The 13,043-nt window shown below is 49.1% G+C and overlaps 1 protein-coding gene across 8 annotated transcripts in view; it reads left to right on the top strand.

Moving 5' to 3' along the window:
* The window catches only part of RAVER1 (ribonucleoprotein, PTB binding 1), a 317,338-nt gene that overhangs the window by 47,639 nt on the left and 256,656 nt on the right, over window positions 1-13,043 (top strand). For all 8 annotated transcript variants that reach the window (XR_013610968.1, XR_013610969.1, XM_078689186.1 and 5 more), the window contains exons 5-6: window positions 3,676-3,805; window positions 6,744-6,844. Coding sequence is in view for 6 of the 8 variants with exons in the window: in XM_078689186.1 (XP_078545312.1) it covers window positions 3,676-3,805; window positions 6,744-6,844 (231 nt within the window). In the remaining 2 variants the exon portion in view is untranslated. The remainder of the gene's footprint in view (window positions 1-3,675; window positions 3,806-6,743; window positions 6,845-13,043) is intronic.

The following is a 13,043-nucleotide window of genomic DNA, read 5'->3' on the forward strand; positions in this document are numbered from 1 at the left end:
TTATGGAGAAAAACTAAGTGTTAGTTTACACGCAAGTAAACATTTTTGGGGTTGGAGTTTTGGAGGGTAGAACCAAGGTCCCCTGAGGTTCAGGTTGGCACTCAAAGGGCACCACCAGTGACACTAGGGTGGGTGAGTGCAGGGTGCCAATGTTAGCCAGTGGGACAAGCAGGCACCTCAGTTGAGAACTTCTCACAGCAGGCCACTCCGTATCGGATGTCAAGCTCCTAGTGTAAGTCTGGGCAAAAGGGGTGGAGGGGTCCCAGGTTGGCACCAAGTTCACACCACCACCAGGGGCGGCCGGGTGCAGAGTGGTCCGGACTCGCAGATCCAGTTGTATCTGGAGTCCTGGCTTGGGTTGGTGTTGTGCAAATCCGGTGTCCACGGGAGATCAGAGTTCTCTGGGAAGGCAGGGCAAGTCTCCAGAGTTCTTGGAGGCTGCAGGACACACCGGGTTCAGCTTGCAGGGATTTCAGATAAGCAGGGTTGGGGCCAAAGCAGTTGTCGTTGTCCTCCTCTACAGCACTGCTCTTCAGTCCTTCTTGTCGCATCAAATATGAAGTGGCAAGATTCAGGGGTGCCCCTAAATGCTAGATTTAGGGGCGTTACAGCGGTGTGCAGGTTGGGACCAATGGGGCCCTTCTCTGGGGTGTCTCCGCCCCCTAGTAGGCCACCCCCCAGTTGAAGGAAGGCATAGGCCTCGTTCTGATTGTAGGGGTCCCCCATCTCCAAGATGGCGGGGACTCTGAGGTTGCCTCCACGAGGGATGGGGTTGACAAAGATGGATAGGCGATGGTGCAGGGTTTGAAAAGGGGGAACAATAGCTGGAATTATCTTTGAAAATTACGTTCTTGGTAGAAAAAGAGCACTCTGCTGGACTATCCCGTGAAGTCACTGGAGCTGCTGCTGGTCTGCCTGCTTAATCTCCGACTATTTTTGTCAACAAAAGACATGTTCTCTGGTCTGGGTGAAAACTCCAAGTGTACCCCTTCTTAAGTGACTGGCTAACGAAACATCTTAGTACAGCACCACTTTGACTTGGCTTCAACCACCATCACTAACATCCCCATGAAGGAAGAGCAGCATGCTAACACATCTGCAAATTATGACGTGGAGCTTCTTCACCACAAAGATGCACATGCAGACTTTACCAAAAGTGGCTGCTGGGGGCAGCGTGCAGATCGCGGCAGCCGTGCGTGGAGGGGCCACGCTGTCCCGCGCCAAGTGAAGCGCGTGGCACAAACACCGGACTATACAGTGTTGATTTCACCGTCCATATTGCGCTCTTTAAGCGATCGAATATAGGACAGGAGGAACTGGGACGGTACTAGAGGTGTTGCAGGGTATGCTGTCATGGTTGCTGTGGATGGCGGGGCACTGAGTGATCCGGAGGAGTTATGTACGTGGCGCTTTCAGCTGGGGCGCACTTACCTGTGCGTTGTGTACGTGGCGCTTTCAATGGTGGCGCACTTACCTGCGCTCCAACGCCAGTAACTCCCAGCTACAGACAAGGAGGCAACATCAAGTATGGAGCAAATTCCCTCTTTCGGCGCGCCTGATCCCAACGTGGCGGCTGCAGCACAAAGGCGAACAAACCCCAGTCAGAGGCCCAGGAGGCACTAGATAAGTGGGAGGTCAAAAGCCAGAGACCTCTGGGTCCTCAGAGGAACAGAGTGAAGACCCAGCCGGACTTTGGACATAGTTCTCCTCGTCTCTACCCCTACCTCTGTTCCCTTACCTCTCCCCTCTTCCTCCCATGCCACATTAGTCTTGTATCATGTACCTTTTGTAACATTGCTATTTTTTTTTTTTTTTTAGTATGCATCACCATGCCCCAGTAACTGTTTGTAACCATGTAACTGTTACCAAACTACCTACCCCCCACCCGCTCTACTCCTCTCCACTTTCCTGCTACTGACCTCGGCCCCTTCCTGTTCCTGGCCCTAGTGCCCACCCTGTTTACCTGTGAATTTTCCCTCGTCATTTGAGATCTAGCTATTTTGTCTGATGCCTGATGGAGCTACCTTGTTTAGCTATAGGGGAGACAGGTTGGGGATTCCCTCCTTGGACGTCACCTACCCAGTCGGTCTTAAGCCAGACTTCATTTTGTCTCTCCTCGTTGTCTCTAACCCCCTATCCTCCCTCTCACCTTCCTTGTCCCCTCACCTCTACGCTCCATTTACTTTGCCCTCCATGTTCTTTAAATGTTTCCCATTAAGACCTAGCTACTTGGCCAAAGCCCGATGGAGCTACCCGATAGCTATAGAGGAGATAGGTTTTGGGACTTCCCCCTCGACCGTCACCTACCCAGCCGGACTTTGGGCTGACTTTTTTAAGTCTTTATGCCGTATCTCCCTCCCACCCCTTTACCCTTACCCCCTTACCCCCTTTCCCTCTACACTTCACTTATCTCGTTTTCTATGCTCTTGTAATTGATTGTCTAGCCACTGATGCAAATTGGAACTGATGTAATCTTGTAATTTTGTGGAACCTCGTGTAAAGCGCTCTGATACCTCCGGGTCTAGCCAGCGCTATATAAAACTCTTAAAATAAATACATGGACACACCTCCTTTCTTGATAGGTTTCCCGTATATTCTCGCTGCCAAACTGGGAGTTTGAACCTGTGGAAGCCACTTACTGATAGCAGCAAAAGGCTGGGGGCAGCTAACCAAGTAGCAGGCCTTTGAGGCTCTCTCTTCGAGGAACCTGCCCATTCTGGGGGAGGCCCATTCTGGGGGAGGAGACCGAACGCCTCTGCTCAGGATCTGTTTGGGTTCCAGACCCAGAAATCAGAGGGTTCTCTGCCCAGGGGTCCAGACACCTGTCTGGTGGTGGCAGATAGCTGGGAGCCAGTAAGAAGCCACATCAGAGTTGGCCGTTTTTCAGGGGGCATCTCTAAGATGCCCTCTGTTTGCATTTGTCATTAAATAAAACACTGGCATTATTGTGGGTTAATGTGCTGGGAAGTTTGATACCAAACTTCCCAGACTTCTGTAAAGCCATCATGGAGCTTTAAAGTTTGTGTTGATAAACTCCCAGCTCAAGCATTTAAAACGGCTTCACTGCACTTACAATGTCTATGAATGTCACAGATGCCGTAGTGGCATATTCAGCTACGCCCTCACCTGGGTATGGTGCACCCTGCCTTTAGGGCTGTAAGGCCTGTAAGAGGGGTGACTTGTCCATGCCCCAGGCAGTGTTGGTTGGCATAGCACACAGGGGCGTGTGCCATGTCGACTCTTAAGTTTGGTGTGCACCAATACACCCAGTCTGCAATGGCAAGGTGAAGGTGATGGTGGCCTAATACATGCTAAGTTCCTTGGTACCAGAGTTACTAGGGTACCAGAGCTACCTTTTACAAAGGACTTGTGGCCCAGAAGGGTGCCAATTGTGTGTACAAAGGTACAGTTTTAGGAAAGAACACAGGTGCTGGGGCCTGGTTAGCAGGATCCTAGCACACCCACTCATTCAAGTTGGCAACCAGCATCTGGCAAACATGTTAGCTGGTAACCATGCAAAAGGGAGCACTTTTGATTGCCTAACCTCCCTTGAGTAACGCAGGTCACCCACTTGTGTCTTTAAAAACAAAGCTGTAGAATTTGACTGTACACTTTTGGAACAATTGGAGATTAATTTCATTTGGTAAAATCTTTGTGCCACTTTTGTATTCTCAGGCTTTCAACCGTGGGAAGGGACTTCTCCCAGAGCCAAACATGCTTCAGATCTTGAACAACCTAGGGGGCCCAGCATCATTACAGCTCTTACTAAACCCTCTGCTGCATGGAGCAGTTGTAGGGAAGCAGGGTAAGCATATGATTAAAGTCCTTGTCTGTTCTAGATGTTGTGTGGTTCCCAAAACACAAATGTCTTTCACTTGACATGTGCTCAACTAGCTCACCTGTATGCCTTCCTCCTAATTTTGGTTGTATGCCAGCGGTACCACTGTATAATATATGGCTAACACCTCCCACCCTGTTCGGGACAACTTTTCATTCCATTGCTTTTTTTTTTTAGGTCTCGGCTAGATGGCGCATGCACAGTCTCGTCTAGATGTGTTCGCTTAGAGCCCGCCTATTACGTTCCATTGTTTGGTGTCATTGTCACTCATTTGCTTACTTCTAATGTGGCAGCGCTTGTAGGCTTAACTTCCTCTTCTTGGATTTGTCCCTCCCCCGTAGCATGGACCCATTACTTGTGTCCCTAACTGCTCCCTTTTCAGGCACACTTTTTTTCTTTTTCAATCTCTTACAAGAGTACATTGTTTTCTTGCTGTTTCCGTCGTGCAGGTCTCCCCCGCGCTGGCTGCCTTCCCTCTCCCAGCTCAATGTTGCTGTCTCTCCAGCATGCGCTTCTCTTCCACTGCCAACTCCTTATTGGCTGTCTGTCTCTCTATTCTCTGTTATTTGCTGTCCCTCTTCTACTGTCCCAAATCAGTGAGACTTCAGAAACAAGCTAAAAACAGCCTGATGGCCCCAAAGTAAACGCCTTAATCGATGAGCCCACTTGGACACCGACATCGGACCTCTATGATTTATAACCAAGTTTTTACTTGCCTCAACTTGAACTTTCTATTCTCCATCCCTCTGTAGCTTTATATATAGGCTGGTACCGTTAAACTACATTACTAGGATGTTCGCTGGCCTGATATATCCATATAACACAACATAATGCAAAGGTAAACACGTATGTGATGTACAGGGTTGTTTTAAAGGTTACACATAGCATATGCGGTACAGGCTGTGTTGAAGGTAAACACAGTTTTGTTTAAAGATAAACTAGTCTGTTGTCCCTGTCACTTTGCATATTTCACCACCCTGCCCTACCTGTGGTTTCGGACCTCGTCCTCCGCATTGCCTTGCTCCCCCCCTACCCACTTTTTATTTTACATTCTTTTTACCACTTTGCACACACTGGTGCCCTGCCTTCCCTCACTTACCTCCCCCTGCTACTTGCTGCCTTCTCCAGCCTACGAATTGCTTCCTAGCATGGGCTGGGAGGGGAGATGCGGGGCAGGAAGCCTGAGTTATTTCCTCTTCAAGGTCTTACAGCTTTCTTTTCAATAACTCTTTCATTTTGTTTTCCACTCCCTCAGATCTGTCATAATATACCCCCTGTACGCCCCTCCGCCCTTTAGCTTGGCCACCCGGTCCGACAGAGGGTGTAGCTGGCAGAATGTATCACGTTACTGTGACTTTGCAGCACCAGGAGGTATTTTCATGATTTGGAGCAATGGTAGCCCTACGCAAAATATGTAATTTCTGGATGATGCCCCCTTTGTTCTTTGCCTTATTTCTATTTAGCAGCTAAGTGCGATGTTGATGGTCTTCTTTTCACAAATGTGTTTAATTTGACCATTGCCCAGTCCGTTAATGTTCCTGCTGCAGAGATGTGCATATCAGTTGAGTTAAACGTTTTATCTAGTTGATCCAGCCTTTTGTCCCTTTGCCTACTGGACACCCCTTACCCTACCAATGTGACCTATCCGAAGAAGAGTATTATTGACCCTTTAAGGAATGTACTACCTGTTTGATCCCTTTGCACATGTGTTTTACTTGTACTATTGACCTACCTGATTGTTCATGCTCCCTCTTATTTGTACTACTTGCATTGATGACCTACCTTCCTAACCATGCTCCCTCTTGTACCCACCCTACCAATGACTTACCCCTGGCCTTTGTAAAGCGCTCTGTTATCTGCAAAGATCTTGTTCGCGCTATATAAAACTTTCAAAATAAATAAATATTCATTAAGCTGGTGAAGCTGCCAAATACAGATACACTCAACAAGGGTGTGTGTTTGAATGTCAAATCTGCTATCAGTTTTTATGAGCTTCACTAATACTCCTCTCTATTTGACAATCTTGACTTTAAAGGGCAAAAGTAAATTAACTAGTTGTGTTTGTAGTACATTCACAAAAGCCTGCCTAGAAGAGCGGTAGTATGCTCAAATTTTCCAAAATCACTGATAACGGGTCTTCCAATTAGTTTAAAATAAGTAATCTAATATGACAAACCCCAAAATGCACTCCGTTAAATTCAAGCAGAGGACTGAAAGCATGGTGTCATGTGAGCAGCCCTCACAAACCTCAGAAAACAGCATGCAGGGCTCTTACCAGCTTCTGTTGGCAGCAGTGAGTGGGGGTGTAAGCCATTCTTTCATGATTATAGAAATGGGAGTAGTACGGATTGTGTCAGTGATCTGTCGGCTGTAAGAGCAGAGCATTAACTTGGAATCGTGTAGTGAGGGCTAGCTACAGAGGCCCTGGAAGGCAGGCTTCTTGTTGGATCGGGAATGTGTGGGAGCCCACAGGCAGGATCCCCGTTTTCTCCCTTAGTCTGCTAGGTAAGCTGAAGGCAAGGGGTGGCTTGGCTGCTGTTGAACATGGCTAAAGTCAGGGGAGAAAGTGTGCTATATATTGCACATAGTGGCAAGACTTTTGGCTTTTCCACTGCCTGTTTTTTTCTGTAATGACCGTCATCCTATCCTGCCAGTCCCAATATTACTTGCAGTTCTCTGCTTGAAATGTCATGCAGCAGTGAGTGTTTCTCACCCACTCTCCCAATCAAAAGCTCTCTCCTTATTGGCTCCTGTGCCATGATCCTCAACCAGTGTAGCTCAACACGCCACATGTTTGTGTGGAAAATGCATGTTTGTGTTGATTATTGCAATGTTGAGCTGTGATGGAAACGGTTTCTCCTTTGTGAACATGAAAGAAGCGCCTCTAATGTCTCCATATTTTTAGGTCTGCTTGGCGCAGCCCCTCCAGTTCCGATGCTGAACAATCCTGCTCTTTCAACCGCACTTCTTCAGTTGCTGCTTCAGAACCAGGCTCAAGTGCAACAGGTATATAAATCAGACAGGGGTCATCTTAAAATGTATATTTTCTGTACATGGGGGTAGTTTCGCACTGTGCTGTTAATTTCACACATCTCATCTATGAGTCCTTGGGTACACATTTACATTGACACCCATTTTCCTGCCCCACATAATTCCCTGACTTGGTTTTTCCAGCTCTCTTCCTTTTTCATTTAAATTTCTTAGCTGCCTGTAACACATCTGGGTCTTGATCTCTTAGAAACCTCCTCTTATCTCTGATATATTGGAAATGAAGTGGGTGAATTTGCACTTGTTACTAGGATCCATCAGCGTCCTATATTTTCCCACGTGGTAGGGTTATCTAGAGCAATGCTTTTGTAAATATATTGTTTAAGAGTCTGCTTGACTTTTCAAATGTATTAAGATGTCTCTTTTGTTAAAACCGTTATTAGTTACCATTTTTTATTTTTTTCCACTGCCCTTGCAGCCAGCATGTCCCTGTGAGGGAGAAAACGCCAAAGTTGGCATGGCACCCTGCCTCGGTGCCATGCTAGCTAGCACTGCCTGTCGGCTTTACCAAGTCACTAATCTAGCGGGACTCCCAGCCCTAAGGCAGGGTTCACTATACTACAGTGGAGTACATATCTGCATGAGCAGATATGTCCCTACAATATTAGGAACCATTTCCCAATATTGTATGTTCCAGTGAAGCCACAGAGAGTACCTTGCCGGCCACTTAACCCCTCTAATTCCACAGCATCATGATGGCTTCACTGAATACAGGAGTGTTTAGTACCAAACTACTCCTTTAAAAAAATGATGCCAATGTGAGATTTATATTGTACCATCTACCCAGAGGGCACCTCAGAGGTGCCCCCTCAATTCCTACCAACCCTGGTATGGTCTCAGAAAGACTGCGACCCACCACCACCCGCAACAGGTTCCCCGCCGGAGCTGGAGCAAGATCACCGCCGAGCAGCTCACCGCCTCCCTCAGCCAGAACACACCCACCAACACAACGGACCCAAACGAAGCAGCCAGCAACCTCGCCAAGTGGCTGACCGCCTGCGCCGACGACCTCGCACCGCTAAAAACCCTCCCAGCAGACCCGGCAGCAAGAAAACCCCTTGGTTCACCAACGAACTCAAGGAATCTAAGAAGTACTGCCGTACCATCGAGAAAGCTTGGCGCAAAGACCCAACTACAGACAACATGACCGCCCTCAAGCACGCCACCCGCAAACACCACCAGCTGATCCGCGCCACCAAGAAGTCTGCACTCAAAGATGACTGGACAACAACGCCCACGACAGCAAGGAACTTTTCAGCATCGTCAAAGAGTTCTCCAACCCCAGCGCCGGAAACAATGACATCACCCCCTCGCAAGACCTCTGCAACTCACTCGCCACGTTCTTCCACCGCAAGATCACCGACATACATAACAGCTTCGACGCACAGACCACGCACCCTACCGCCGAACCAACGCCCGCCACCACCACCCTCCGCAACTGGACCCGATCAACACCGAAGACACCACCCGCACGATGAACTCCATCCACTCCGGATCACCAACCGACCCCTGCCCACACCACGTCTTCAACAAAGCAGACGCCATCATCGCACCCCATCTCCGGGACATCAACTCCTCCTTCCACACCGCCACCTTCCCGGAGAGCTGGAAGCACGCCGAGCTTACCGCCCTCCTGAAGAAACCAACGGCGGACCCCACCGACCTCAAGAACTACCGTCCCATCTCGCTCCTTCCCTTCCCGGCCAAAGTCATCGAGAAGACCGTCAACAGACAGCTTGCCGCCTTCCTCGAGACGAATGGATCCCTGGACCCCTCGCAGTCCGGGTTTCGGGCCAACCACAGCACCGAGACCACCCTAATCGCAGCTACCGACGACATCAGAACCCTAACCGACAACGGGGAAACAGCAGCCCTCATCCTCTTGGACCTCTCTGCGGCGTTCGACACAGTCTGCCACCGCACCCTAGTGAAGCGCCTCAGCAACATCGGAATCCGAGAGAAAGCACTGAAATGGATCATCTCGTTCCTCGCCGGAAGAACCCAGAGAGTCCGCCTCCCCCCCGTTCAGATCCGAGGCCACCGAAGTCATCTGCGGCATTCCACAAGGATCTTCACTCAGTCCAACCCTCTTCAACGTCTACATGAGCCCCCTCGCAGCCATCGCACGCCAACACAACCTCAACATCATCTCCTACGCCGACGACACCCAGCTGATCCTCTCCCTCACCAATGACCCCACCGCCGCCAGAGCCAACCTACACGACGGGATGAAAGACGTCGCCGACTGGATGAGGAACATCCGCCTTAAACTGAACTCAGACAAGACGGAAGTCCTCATCCTGGGATCACCCTCCGCCTGGGACGGCTCATGGTGGCCCCCGGCCCTGGGCACCGCTCCCAAGCCAACAGACCACGCACGCAACCTGGGCTTCATCCTGGACTCCTCCCTGTCGATGACCAGATAAGTCAACGCCGTCTCATCTTCGTGCTTCAACACCCTGCGCATGCTCCGCAAGATCTTCAGATGGATCCCCACTGCAACCAAGAAGACCGTCACCCAGGCACTCGTCACCAGGCGGCTGAACTACGGGAACACCCTCTACGCCGGAACCACAGCCAAACTTCAAAAAAGACTCCAGCGCATCCAGAACGCCTCCGCACGACTCATCCTGGACATCCCCTGACACAGCCACATCACTGGACACCTGAAAGACCTGCACTGGCTCCCCGTCAGCAAGAGAATCACGTTCAGACTCCTCACCCACGCACACAAGGCTCTCCACGACCTGGGCCCCAAGTACCTCAACGACCGCATGACCTTCTACATGCCCACCCACCCGCTACCATCAACCAGCCACGCTCTCACCACCGTACCACGCATCCGCAGAGCCACTGCCTTAGGAAGATCCTTCTCCTACCTGGCAGCCAAGACCTGGAACTCCCTCCCCACCCACCTTCGGCGAACCCAGGACCATCTCTTCTTCAGGAAGCAGCTCAAGACCTGGCTGTTCGAGCAGTAACATACCCCCTCCCCCAGCGCCTTGAGACCCTCCCGGGTGAGTAGCGCGCTTTATAAATGCCATGATTGATTGATTGGTCTCTGACCGGTTGTAGGCAGCCATCCACTACCATACCTGTTTCTGGACACCTGCGTGGAGACCCCTGCTCTCAGGCACCAGAAACTATGCACATCCTCGGCAGAGGTGTCATGCTACCTCCCAAAGGATGGGCCAGTGCTCAAAGAGGGAAGCTTCAAAGGCCTGCCTCCTTTGTAATGCGACCCCCCCCCCCCCCCCCACCCCATCTCTGCTGCTAGAAGCAGATGACAGTCCCTGGTTTACACCCCCATTTTGGGCAGGAAAACCGGCTGGAAAATTAAAGATAGGCGTGTACATCACTGCCAACTTCACCCCTTAGGTGGGGAAGCGAGATGAGTCATAACTTTTAATCCCCTACCATCTTAAAGATGGGGTGCCTTCAATCAGGGCTATGCCCCCTCCCACAGGAGGGTGGCATAATAGACGTTGTTGTCACCCTAGGTAAGGTGCCCATTGACCCTACCTGCTACTCTCCTAGAACGCTTCCTAAATTTAGGATTTAGGTGGCTCCCCAGACCTTGGTCTCAGATCTGAGACAATCTAAGAAGAAAGAAGACACCCTACAGCAGAAGCGAGAAGACCATTGCCTTGGCCTCATTCCTATCTGCCTGTCTCCCGCTTCGACAACCCTGCCACATGTCTTGCATCAGCGACCTCCAAAACTCCAGGGAGGACTGTCTCCAGCGGACCTGTCTAGAAGAAACCGACTGCGGGTCCATGTATATCCACGTCCCCAGCCCACTGTGTACCCGACGCCCATGGGCCGAGTTTGAGTGGCTTACCTGTGCAGTGAAGTCTCCCCATCGATCCTGCCCTCCATGATGGCACCTGCAATGTGAATCCAGAGGCTTCCCACGACTGGCTCTGGTAAGAAGACTCCGACGTCAAAATCCACCCCTGCACCTGAAGCCCCTGGGCTTGGTGAGCTAAACCAACGGTATTCCTACTACCCCATCCCCCCTCCACCCCCCCACCTTACATCTCAACTTACCTCTGCTGTTGGTCTTCCTCCTGCGATCTCTGGTGCTGCGCCTGCAGCCTCTTTGCCGTTTGGAAAATTCTCATTGAAAAGCATTGGACGCCTGATTTCTAATTTCACCCTGCTGCCCCTGTGCAGCCGGTGGTGTAGGTTTAGTGCTGCTTTGCCCCCTCCCTCCGCCCGTTCTTGTGCTAACCACCAAAGCTTGGCATCTCCAACAGATTTACCTAACTGCAAGCAGTGTGGCTCCAGGCACCCTCTGGAAAGCATTGTATCGAGCCCCGATTTTGACCTCTGCACACGGCCGGCCCCTATGCCGCTGGTGGTGCAGTTTTAGTACTTACCTGACCCCTGGCCCTTGTTGACTTGGCCCCAAAGACTGAAATTGTAAGTTTGATTCTTACCTGTTTACCCGCGACATTGTTTACCCCATAGGATAACATGGACAGTGTGAAAAGGTTATTATTATTTTTTTTTTTGTTTGCTTTGTATTTTTAAAGTGAAAAGTATTTATTAATTAAAAACTTACCTTATTAAAAAGGCCTGGGTCTTAAAATAAAGTAAAAACCAAGTATAATTTTGTAAAATTGCTTTACATCTTTGTTTAGTAGTGTCCATCATTGATGGTGTGTGCAATAAATGTCTTAAACTCCTCTGTGTTGGGCCTATGTCTGCTCTGGCTGCTTGCCCACACTACCACTAATGGAGCACTTTGGATTTTACATTTAGGCCTGTACACTTGGGGAACCTTTGGACAATGTGTATGGTATTACCACCTAGTGGCAATATCCTATACTGAGCCAGCTTCCTACACTACCTAAAACCCAATTCCATAAATACTTACAGCTTCACCATGCACTTGCCATTCACCAGGCACTTCTCAAAATTCTTATAATATAGCCTATTGGAAGACAACATTCTGTTGGGGATGCGGAAAAATACCTCTCTACATCACTTTTTTTTTCACACCCTACCTGTTTCCTTTGTACAGACTAAAACGCCGATTTTCATTTTTCCAAGATTTTAAGAGTGCTAACCCATGTCCTGGAGAGGCTGGTGGATCTGTAAGCACATCGGGGAGGCTTTAATTTGTCTTGGATGAGTCTGGTGAGGCTCTGCTTTGTCCTCAGGCCCTGCAGTACCATATTCTTCTTAGCTTGGCCTACATCGCTCCCAGGGGTGGCTGAGTTTGCTGGTCTGAGATGTTAGAGGGTTGGGCAAGATGTTTGATTATTGAAGTCCCACTCTTCTTAGAATATTTATATGGGGGATGGACATGGGATGATGCCTCTTTGCAATAGAGTCTAGCCAACGTTATTTCCTTTTTGTCCTTGGGTACCCTTATAAACAATGCATGAGTTGCAGACTAAGTAGATTAAAATATTTGAAACTTCTACATTGTCACTTGATATCAAAATTTGTCAGCAAGAAAATGTTGCGTCCGAGTTTGAAGTATGGTTTGCTTAATGTGCAGCCTTAGGAGAAGGGGTCTAAATTGTCCTGAGAGTGCTGGGCCTGAGAAACCGAAGGAACTCTCAGAAGTCTGTGGACTAATGTGATCTTGTTGTGTGCCTTACTTCTAGCAACACAGATGGAAAGAAATGCTTTTGGAATGCCCCCACCTCTTCCGGGGGAGGGGGGAGACTAAGTAAATGGAAGTGTCTCCAGTTAGGGAAAAGTGGATGTGTACTGGTGGGCGAACCCCTCAAAAAAGTACTTGGAATTGAAAGAAATTAAAATGTTGGCTATAGATCCGTCTTGCAGTATTATCAGTCTTGGAAAACAGTTTTTTGCCCTTTGGCTTTGTACAGGATTATTTTCTTAACCCTGTATAAAGTCTTAAGGGCTTTGATTGGGGAAAAAAGGCTGATCTAATCCATTTCAGTAACACTTTACCAACTTCCCGATATGGTCTCTGTGCAATTAGGAACCCTTTGAGCCTTGTCCACGGAGAACGCTGCTCTTGTGTTTGGATTACATTTCCTTTTTTTCAATTTTTCCATTTTATGTGAATTTATAAAGAAATCTTTACATGAAAATCTACAGCTGTTCTGGATTTCCAGGAGGACTTGCATCTGTAAATCTTTACAAACATGGAAACGTAGCCACTATGCATTTT

This window comes from Lissotriton helveticus, chromosome 1_1, assembly GCF_964261635.1.
Source record: "Lissotriton helveticus chromosome 1_1, aLisHel1.1, whole genome shotgun sequence".
NCBI lineage: Eukaryota > Metazoa > Chordata > Amphibia > Caudata > Salamandridae > Lissotriton > Lissotriton helveticus.